We start from the raw sequence: 10,920 nt of genomic DNA, 5'->3' as shown, positions 1-10,920 counted from the left end.
AGAGACACCTCGGCTGACCACAAGGCCAATCACTATTGAGGTCGGCCAACGGCGTGAGGAATATAGCGTGACGCATGGTTCATAAGAAGTTTCTTCCAGATGAGTAGGGATGTGTGCTGGGAGAGGAATGGCTCAGATATGGGTGTAAGAAGCTGAGGCTTTCTTACATGTCACTTGTGTAATGAGGGTCCCTCCTTAGAATGCCCATGTGGGTTGTGGATATGGAGAGCAAGTTTTTGTTGTTGGGGAAGATGGGTGAGAGGCCACAGGGTTACGACTGAGATGGTTCCCTGTGCTGGAACTGAGGGGACAGCTGGGGAAAAGCCTTGAGGACAGATCGAAGGGCTGCAGTGATGGTGTCTGGGCTCAGCTTGCCTTTCTGGCTGATGTTCAGTGTCGTGCAAGGCTTGACAGAGGCACTTTGAAATAAACTATGATAAAATGGGATGTTTACGGTGCTTGCTCTTGCACAAAAAGCTTAGAGGAACAGTCTAGAAGTTTGGAAGAGGCTGGGGGCTGGTAGAGAGTCTGGGGGCTAGTGCAGAGGCTGGGGGCTGGCAGAGAGGCTGGGGGCTGGTGCAGAGGCTGGGGGCTGGTGCAGAAGCTGGGGGCTGGTGCACAGGCTGGGGGCTGGTGCAGAAGCTGGGGGCTGGTGCAGAAGCTGGGGGCTGGTGCAGAGGCTGGGGGCTGGTGCAGAAGCTGGGGGCTCATGGGGAGGCTGGGGGCTGGTGCACAGGCTGGGGGCTGGTGCAGAAGCTGGGGGCTGGTGCAGAAGCTGGGGGCTGGTGCAGAGGCTGGGGGCTGGTGCACAGGCTGGGGGCTGGTGCAGAAGCTGGGGGCTGATGGGGAGGCTGGGGGCTGGTGCACAGGCTGGGGGCTGGTGCAGAAGCTGGGGGCTGGTGCACAGGCTGGGGGCTGGTACAGAAGCTGGGGGCTGGTGCAGAGGCTGGGGGCTGGTGCAGAGGCTGGGGGCTGGTGCATAGGCTGGAGGTTGGTGCAGAGGCTGGGGGCTGGTGGGGAGGCTGGGGGCTGGTGTGGAGGCTGGGGGCTGGTGGAGAGGTTGGGGGCTGGTGCACAGGCTGGGGCTGGTGCAGAGGTTGGGGGCTGGTGCACAGGCTGGGGGCTGGCGGGGAGGCTGGGGGCTGGCGGAGAGGCTGGGGGCTGGCTGGGGGCTGGTGCACAGGTTGGGGGCTGGCGGGGAGGCTGGGGGCTGGCGGGGAGGCTGGGCTGGTGCATTTAGGATGAAGAAAATCTAGAGCATGGACAAGGTTATGGGGTCCAGTTCTGGGATGCTGTGTGGCTCAGCATCCTATACCTGGAAGCTCCTCTTACACTGTTCACTCTTGCCACCTCCAGGGCAGCGCCTATCGGCCCTGTGCAGGACCTGGCCCAGGGTATCTCACTCACCTGCACACTGCTTCCCCATGCAGCCTGACTGCTTGACTCTCAAACATGAACATCCCAAGTGACAGGCAGGCCCAGAAACTGCCCCACGTGGTAGCTTCTCAGCAGTCAGGACATGTAGGGGTGGCCCACCAGAACCGGGACCAAAGTTTAGAGGCTGCATGTCTGGCCCCTGTGGCAGGCTTCAGACTCGAGACAGATGAGCAGAAGAGTGTGAGTGAGATGTGTGAGGATTTCCGGGGCGGGCAGATGGGGGGGAGGCAGTTAGTTAGTGAGGAAGTTGTGGATGGGAGATAAAGGAGTTTGGACTTGAGCAGGGGATGGACGATCTGTGAGAGGAGGAGGCAAGGCGCCTGAGAGAATGGTGCGGTAGGAATGGGACAGAGGTGAGGCCAAGACCCAGAAGTGGGCCTCGGGTTAGTGGGGGTCAATCAGATATTCAGCGTGGGGCCTATGCTGGAGACCTCAGTTTGTAGTCTGTCAGCCCTTAGGTCCAGGAATGCACCTCCTGGCCCGTGGCATATACAAGGGGTACCCTCAGCGTCCCTAGACTCTAATGTGGCTTCCTAGCTGGACCCCTTCAGTAGGGCTTGTTCGGACTTCCTAAGCAGAAGCAGTTAGATAGCTCTTCTTGGCCTTTGAGGGAAAGGGGGCGGCAGTTCCTCTGTGAGCACAGCCTCATACTGTGACCATGAGCCCCCTGACATTGTCACCCAGCTGATTACAAGTGTCGCTTTCATCTTGCAGTCCCACAGAGTCATTGACCTTGCAGGACAGAGCTCCGTACGTGGGCCTGGGTGAATATCCCTGGAGCTGCGGTCTCAGGCCTTTCTTGGCCAGGACAAAGCAGCCCATGGCACATGTGCAGAGGGTAGTGCTGACCTCTGCGTGGGTGCTTACCAGGGCCAGGCCTATGTGGGCTCTGTCCCTGCCCAGCCTGGCTAGCGTGGGCTGGACTATTGGACACTGTCAAGGTCGCTGCTGAGGGATAGTGAGCCTCTCTGGCAGGCTGGCAGAGGGAGGTCCCGGCAGATACACAGTGCGCGCTGAGGAGAACCTGACCAGGGGAATGAACAGAAGACACTGGCAGCCTCCGGACTGACATTGTTTGCTCTGGCCCTCCGCCAAGGGGCTGTCAGGGACCCACTGTGGTGCTTCCTGGAAAGCTTCTGTCCGTGTGGACCTCCGCAGGAGAGAGCCTTGGTGGGCAGGGAAGAGAGAGGACAGACTCGACTGGGGCCCAACCATGGTCGTCACTCAGCTCAGCCTTGAGTTCCGCTTTCAGGGCAAGAAACTTCGAGGCTTCAGCTGTGAGCTCACCCGCTCCCCTCATGGTGTCCTCCCTGAGTCCGTCCTCACCACCACATGCCAGATCGCCATACCCATACTGTTGTCGGGCCTGGGCATGATGACGGCTGGCTTGGTGATGAACACTGTCCAAGTACGTACTGGGCTTCAAGGGAGATAGGGCGGAGGGAAGGAGCCAGGTGACTCCCAGCGGGTGGCAGCTCTGAGCTGGGTCCAGTGTCTGTAGTGCTGGCGAGAAGGTACATTGGGCATCCAGCATGTTAAGGCTCACAGCGATGACGTTTGGAAGCCCTCAAAGGCAGCCTGTGTGAGCCCACAGCGCCTCCATCTCCTTCCTGCCATTGAGTACAGGAGTCTCTGCCTCTGTTTCCCCTTTTGTAAGCAGGAATAATGAGAGCACCTGCCTCTCTGAGTTGTGAGAACTAGGTGCCTGGGTGCATGCCTGCTGGTCTCGTGATGGACAGAACTGAATGACAGGCCCACCTCCTTAGAGTCCCCATGTAGCTCCTTTGGGGAGGAGTTCCGTAAGCCCCCAGATCTCCCCGGCAAGGGTGGCAGTCTTCATCGGGCAGGGTATTTGCTGAGGGAGACATCCTCCCTACATTTGCAGGCACCCTGAGCCGGGTTTAGGAGACACTGTCTGTTACCTCCAGTGCTTAAGGGTTGCTTTAAGAACTAGACAGTGTCCACCATGCAGGAAGGACACCCATCAGACATTGTCATGGTTGGGGAAGCCAGAAGTCTGAGATCACGGTGTTGGCAGGGTTGATATGATAGTCAGGAAGGTCATCTTGATGTGCCTCACATGCATGTGTAGTGGTCGTGCTGGGGACAGAATCGTGCTAACCATGCACTATGCCACTGGGTTCCACCCCAGCCCCAACACTGTTGTTGTTTTTAAGTCTTCAAAGTTACATTTGCTTTCAACCCACATGTGTGTTTGTGTCAGGTTCCTGTTCCTACATGTACCCAGCATTTCCTCCATGGCAGATACACAGTGTCTCCTCCGGTACCTGTGCCCAACATCCTGAAGTCGGAGGGGGTGTCAATAATTCTAGGACACTTGGTCTCTGGTTCACCTCAGAGAACGGAACACTGAGTCTTCAGAATGTTTGGATCAGTCTGTTCCTCCAGAGTTTGTACACCCTCCTTCCCTGATGCCCTTGCCCCTACCTGAGGCAGCCGTGCTAATCTCTAGAGACTGGGCTTTTCCAGACTGCCCAGCGTGAGGTCATTCAGTCGTTCATCCCCAGCCTGTCCAGGTACTCACTCCTTTCGGTCGGTAGGTCATTGTAGGCTCCCAAAAGGCTGGCTTGTCAGTCAGTCAAGACTGGGCAGTGGGGGCGGGGTAGTGGTGAGCAGCCTGTGTGAAGGAGAGGTAGCTCCTTCCTCCTGCAGCTCAGAGATCCTGAGAGGGATTGGAGTGGGCCTTGGGGGACAATGTGGCCCTTTCCATATTGGTTACTGTGGGGAGGAGCCATCTCTAGGCAGGGGGCTGAGTGAAGTCTGCGGCTGCGTGGGCGTGTGTGTTTGTTGTGTTGGCTAGCTGTGAGGGCCTCTGTCCGATCTGCCCAGGGCTGGAGTTTACACTGAGGGCAAAGGGGCTTGACATTCTGCTTAAACTGAGTGTTGGCCTTTGTGTTGCTGGGGTATAGCATAGTCGTGTGCACGCTGCATGGTGAGATAGGACGGGGATGCCAGCCTAACAGCTGCCTGCCTAGCCATGCTTCCCAGCAGGTCCCCCTCCGGCAGCCCAGGCTGCCATTTGGCTGTGCACGACGTTTGGTTGCTGCCAGCCACATTCTTGAACAAGTTTAATGACCCGAGTTGGGTGTATACTCAGGAGTGGAGTTGCCAGCATGGGTCAGAAGTGATTATATTTATGTCACAAAGCTCAATCCTGGCAGCAGTATCACCAGTGTGGGGGAGGAGAAAGTGAGGAAGGCTTTCTCCCAGCACCGCAGCCTACCACTGCTGATAAACCTCACCCCCACACCCCCTCCCCCACCCCTGCATCAGGGACAGTTATCTTTAAAGCGCTGTTTGAGAGGTCAATAGCAGAATTTAAAAGTCAGCATGACTTGAAGTCAGATTGGAGAGGATAAGAGGTTAAATCTTGGTGGACAGAACAGGAAGTGGGCAGGAGAGGGGCAGGCCCGAGGGCCTCTGTAGGAGAGGTGGGAGTCTGTGTGAGCAGTTTACAGCCACAAGGTGGGTGGGACTCTGGGCATATTGATAAGCCCAGGGCATCAGTCAGCCCAAAGTGACTGTGGCATAGAGGACACCTAAAAGGAGCATGGAGAAAGTGCCATTCTGGAGCTGGGTGATGAGTGAAGTCACCATTGTCCCCTTTGTCATCTGACTTAGTCTGCCCAGGACTGACATTGGCGTGGCTCTGGGGTTAGAAATCTGAACTCATGTGTTGGCAGGGTTGGTATCCTCAGACACCAACACCATGTTTTCCCTGTGCCCACATAGTCACCCCCCTCTGGACATCTTGTCCTAGTGTGTCTGTGGGATACCTGTCTTGTAGAATTGGGGCTCGCTCACCCATGACCTTCTTAACTCAGCCTCTCTTTGTATCTGGAGGTCCTGGGAGTTAGGGCTGCAGTCCATCAATTTGGGGGGCTAGGGACACAGTTTAGCTAGTCTGTTGACATTCTCCCAGCCTGCCTGCCTCTTGTCCTGTGATTCCTGACATGATCAGTCATGCCTGAATCTCATGTCCAGGGCTGGGAGTATATTCCAGCATAGAACACTCTCCTAGCTTGTGCAAGGTGCTGGCTTCTGTCCCCCTCAGTCAGCGCAGCCACCAGCAAGGAGCTGGGACCAGCAAGGAGCTGGGACCATGGAATCAAGTCTCCCCTCCTCCCTCATGGGGCATGGCACGATGGGGAAGGTGGGCTGATTGGGGGAAGTAACTCCAGCCTTGAAAGAGAGGGGTTTAAAAGAGAGGAGAATCAAAGGGGAGAATGGGTCAGGGCTTGAAGTGGGGCCATGGCCGAGTCATTAAGGAGACCAGCAGGGAGCTGGGGGCAGGAAAATGTCCAGAGGCAGGCTTGTTCTCTATGTACATCATCCTTGGGCTGTCCTACATGGGGGGGGGGGCTGCAGACAGAGCTAGGAGAGCCCCTTCCCACATGGCAGGTCACTGAGGCTTCAGGAAGACTGTACCATGGCCAGCCTGCACTGAGCCATGGCATACCACTGAGCTGTGACAGGGAGGATGGAACTTGGTCAGGAGTTCCTGGCACTGAGACAGGGAGTGTAAGGGAGAGGGGGGTATGTTCTGACTTGGGCTTAGTAGACATGCCACACTTTCCTTGTGTGTGGCAGGAGAATGAGCACCAGGCCGTGGGGAAGACAGAGGAGGGTGGATGAGGGGGAGGCAGAGGAGGGAGGAGGAGGCAGAGGAGGGTGGATGAGGGGGAGACAGAGGAGGGTGGATGAGGGGGAGGCAGAGGAGGGAGGAGGAGGCAGAGGAGGGTGGGGGGGAGGGCTGGAGCAGAGAGCATGGAAAGGACCGGGTGTGACAGGCAGCCCTGGCCGGGGGGTGGGAGTACTGTGTGGTGCTGTGTGTGGTATGTGCCCCAGGGGTGCACAGGGCTGATAGACGGCTGCTCACAGGCCTGAGGCCCCTGCTCCAGCAAAGGGGGAGGCAGTAGCCGGACTGATAAGGAGGGCCCCTGCAGGTGGGCCTCTGTCTCCAACGTAGTCCTTTATCTTAGAGCAGGAGAAAGCTTGTATTTCTTAAAGGGCTAATGTCATTATTATAGAAGATCCAAACAAATGGGTCAATTTGGTAAATGCAAAAACATTTTCTAGAGGGAATTAAAGTTATGAACACAGTAAAATGTTCAGACTTGGTACTAAAAAGCTATGCACGTGGGGACCACATTTTGCTCCTATGCAGTCAAGAGACACAGGGATAAGACTGGCATGTAGAACCTCCGACCAGTCCTTTCTCTCCGCACCCCCAAGAGTAGTGCTGCCTGGGGATGACTCCCGCTCTCCCAGAGGTAATGTGTTTGTGCACTGTTAGCTGATGTTCCCTGGGGAAATGAGGCCTAGACCTAGAGCCCTGCAATCTTAAGACCTTATTCCATGGAGGTCATACTTCAGTCAGGTCGGTGGGTATTTGGGGGTAGTTTTGATCACCACAAGTATCTCCCCCCTTTCCCAGCTTTCTTGAAACATCCCAGCAATTCTGCCTTTTCAGTTTGTGTTGTTATTACATTTGAAGGAGATGTGGGGCCTCCAACAAATGGACTTTTCTGTTTTGGAAAGCTCAGGGTCCAGGAGGGTGCTGGGTAGTGACTGAGAGATCCTGACAGAGTAGCCACCAGCTAGTTTTGCAGAGTGTCTCCAGGCCTCCCAAATGAAAAGAAGTAACTCTGAATTGGTGACACATCCCAGTTTCTATCAAATGGTTGTTGCACACCGAATCCCATGGTACAGTAAATAGTTCGTTTTCAGGCTGGGCCAGGCTGGACCTCTGGCCCCCGCTCTCGCCCCACCACTTTCCTGGCCTCGGAGGGTAGGAGGCAGGAGGAACTTGCTGGAGACCACTGTTGCTGATTTGATTAATGGTATTTAAAATGTTTTGTTTGGTGTTTCATTTAAAACCATTTAGGCTGGGTATTTGGTGGCACACACCTTTAATCCCAGCACCAGGGAGGCAGAGGCAGAGGCAGAGGCAGAGGCAGGGGCAGGTACATCTCTGTGAATTCAAAGCCAGCCTAGTTTACACAGTGAGTTCCAGGATACCCAGGGCTATGTAGAGAGACTCTGTCTCCAAAAACCAAAACTTGAGTGAAAGCGTTTAGGACCCTGATTGGCCTCACGGGTTGATTCGCAGCAGTGCAGGGTCATTGCCTGGGGTTCTCTGTGGACAGCGGCAGAGCTGAGCCAGCGGTTTGGCCTCATGTCCTTGTTCTTTCCCTTCCAGCACTGGCCAGTATTCCAGGAGGTTAAAGACCTGCTGACGTTGGTGCCGCCCCTGGTGGGTCTGAAGGGAAACCTGGAGATGACACTGGCGTCTCGACTCTCGACGTCTGTAAGTGGCAGGTGGCTGTCTCGGGTCGTCTGCGCTTTGGGGACAGGATATTCCTTCTTTTGGTCTCTCGGCAGTCCGTGTCCACACGGGTGTTGTTCAGCTTTGGTGTCTCTCACAGGCTGTCCTGGTCTCTCCTCCCTGTTCTTTGTACTGTTTTCTGTTTTCCATGGCTACCCTGAGCTGGTGAGGGACCAACACAATGCCCTGGTGCCTTCACTTCCCCTCATCCTCAGTGCCAGTTGACTTTGGGTGTCCTGGAGTCTGCATGCTGCTGCCTGGACCCGAGGCCACACTCCCTGGAACATACACACGAAGCTTCAGTAGGCAGTACAGGTTCAGGGAAGGATTCTGGGGGAGGAAACAAAGAAGGGTTTTTAGCTGCCCATCAACCACCTCCATTCTTCAGACCCTTGCTGTCTTGTCATGGCTGTCTACCCTTGGCTCTGTAGCCAACACAGGCCCTGCCTCGGCCAGCTCTTCTTGCCTATCCCAGGCACCCAGGCATGGCAGGTGGATGGTTTTCTTTCTCTCTTGTTAATATAAGAGGTTTCCCCCTTTTCTCTCCAATGGCCATTTGACATCCTGCATGTGAAAAGGGCAGTAGCCAGAGGAAATATATTGTGTTCAAGGGCCTAAGAGTCCCAAAGCCGATGAAGGACCAGGGATGAAGGCCTCAGTGTCCACTGTTCACTGTGGATGCCAGCATCTCTAACTATATTTATAGTGCTGTCTCTCCACTAAAGAGGCCAGAGGAGCTGAAGAGATGGCTCAGTGTTCTTCCAGAGGACCTGGGTTTGGTTCCTGACACCCACAGGGAAACTCATAACCATTTGTAATTCAAGTCCTAGGGAATCAGACACCCTCTTCTGGCCTTCACAGGCGCTACACATACATGGGACACAGACATAACACAGGCAAAACAGCCATACACGGAAAATTAAAATAAACAAAACCTGGGGAAGAAAAAAGTCCAGGTCCGTTCATAAAAGGTGGAGTGTGCATGTGGCAGGAGAGCCTACTCAGCGTTAAGAGAGCTCTTAGTTCTTGCAGAGGACCCAGGTCTGGTTCCCAGCACCCAGACTGGGCAGCTCACAACTGGGGCTCTGGACCCTCTTCTTACTCCTCGGGCAGCTGAACTCACATGTGCACCTACTCACACACACACACACACACACACACACACACATATATACACAATTAAAAAGAAAACAAATCTTAAGTGGGGGTGGGTCACTGTCTACGAAGCTAAGTGGCATAATCTGTTCTGAGTTCTGATTTGTTTCCTGAGAGAGAGGCTGGCTATGCCTGGAAGGACTGGCTTCTCCAGCCCAGCCAGACTGACGCTACCTTTATCTCTGTGTGGTAGGCCAACACCGGACAAATCGATGACCGCCAGGAGAGGTACAAAGTCATCAGCAGCAACCTCGCTGTGGTTCAGGTGAGTGTTGGAGCATCCATCAACGCCTCATCTTCCCTTTCCCCTGTGGGTCCGCAGCCTCTCTGGGCAGGAAGAGGAAGGCCATGTGAGCCTTGCCCCTGTACTCTGGTGGACTTGGAGGATGAGTGTCTGTGTGTCCACGCATCTGTCCACCAGACCATATCTGTGGCGTAGGGAAGATTGTCACAGGGAGCCACCATACCTGCCTGGAGATGCCGTCAGGTCTGTGGTCCCTGCAGCTTCCCTACTCTCTGCCATCTAAGCCAGATCCTTGGGGATCTGATGTACTCAGCATTTGCCACGCCCTACATTTGCGAGTGGCCTTCTTCCCGTACGTAAACAAACACCCTGTTTGCCCGGGTCACTGGTGTTTCCGGAATGGACACACCCCAAGTTCACTTTCTTCCAGAGACCTCAATCTTTCTGGAACCTGAAGTGCCTTCCCACCTGGAATTTCCCCCCTCAGCCCTGCTCTTGCCGCTTAACCTGTCCTGTCTCAGCCTGCAAGAGGCCCTCATGCTCCTTTCATACCGTGCCTCCTCCTACACCAGGCCCTCTATGGGCTCAGTTCTATCTAGGCCCTTGTCACAGTAAGCTGAAGCCGGGGTACCCAAGGCAGGAGCACATGAGGGCAAGTCAGGCTCAGGCAAGAAGGAAGGCTGCACATGCAGCTGGCTCTGTAGGGATTGTGGTCCAGGGTCTCTGAGCTTCTTGGTGGGCAGCCCCTGGTAGCACAAGGAATATGGACTGAGGTCAGGCTGTCATCTGGGCAGCCCTGGCCAGGGCCATGTGTCCTTGTCCATTAGTGACACCTGTTCTTCCTGTCATTCAGGTCAGAACCCTGCCTCTCCCAAAGGCATCCCCTAAATGGCAAGTTAGACTTGGCTTCATCATCCCCCCCCTTTGCACTTGGCTCTGCTGGACACCAGCCTGGCCCACTGCAGGGGAAGCATGCTGCCTGTGTCCCCTTCTGTCTTAGGTTTCTGTTGCTATGAGAAGGACTATGATGAAAAGTGAGGAAGAAAGGTTTAATTCACCTTACAGATTATAGACCATCACTGAGGGAATCAGGACATGAACTCGGGGCAGGAACCTGGAGGCAGGAACTGAAGCAGAGATCATGGAAGAGCGCTACCTAGTGGTTTGCCCAGCCTGATTTCTTATACAACCCAGGATCCACCTTCCCAGGGTGGCACCACCCACAATGGGCTGGGCTCTCCCACCTCAATCATTAATGAAGAAAATGCCCCCACAATCTTGCTATAGGCTCCTCTGATAGAGGAGGCCTTTTCTCGGCTGAGGGTCCTGTCTTTGTCCTGTTGTATTGCTGTGACAAGTCACCACAACCAAGGCAGCTCTTAGAAAGAAAGCATGTCTTTGGGACTTCTCAGGTACAGGGTCTGTCTATTGTACTTAGAGACTTAGTCCATTCTTATAATGGCAGGGAGTAGGGCACACAGGAAGACACTGTCCTGGAGACGTAGCTGAGGACCACATTGTGATCCTTGGGTAGAAAGAGAAAGAACTGGGCCTGGTGTGGGCCCACCACCCACAGTGACACACTTCTGCCAACAAGGCCACACCTCCTGATCATCCTAATCCTACCAAAGAGTTACATTTCCTGGTGACTGAGCCTGTGAGGCTGTTCTTATTCATCCCAACACTGTTTTCTTTCCCATTTGACTTTAGCTGGTGTCAAGTTGACAAAAACACT

The 10,920-nt window shown here is 54.8% G+C and overlaps 1 protein-coding gene across 7 annotated transcripts in view; it reads left to right on the top strand.

Annotated features, from left to right (window-relative positions):
- The window catches only part of Slc41a3 (solute carrier family 41 member 3), a 50,153-nt gene that overhangs the window by 14,418 nt on the left and 24,815 nt on the right, over positions 1-10,920 (top strand). For 5 of the 7 annotated variants that reach the window (XM_075983517.1, XM_075983511.1, XM_075983518.1 and 2 more), the window contains 2 exons: positions 7,661-7,768; positions 9,135-9,206. In XM_075983517.1, the coding sequence (XP_075839632.1) occupies positions 7,739-7,768; positions 9,135-9,206 (102 nt within the window). In that variant the 5' untranslated portion in view covers positions 7,661-7,738. Of the gene's footprint in view, positions 1-1,767; positions 1,791-2,375; positions 2,846-7,660; positions 7,769-9,134; positions 9,207-10,920 lie in introns of those variants that run through there. The other 2 variants (XM_075983516.1, XM_075983514.1) reach the window with 2 other exon arrangements.

This window comes from Microtus pennsylvanicus, chromosome 8 (genome assembly GCF_037038515.1).
Source record: "Microtus pennsylvanicus isolate mMicPen1 chromosome 8, mMicPen1.hap1, whole genome shotgun sequence".
Classification (NCBI taxonomy): Eukaryota; Metazoa; Chordata; class Mammalia; order Rodentia; family Cricetidae; genus Microtus; species Microtus pennsylvanicus.
This window is presented reverse-complemented; position numbering and strand designations above follow the sequence as displayed.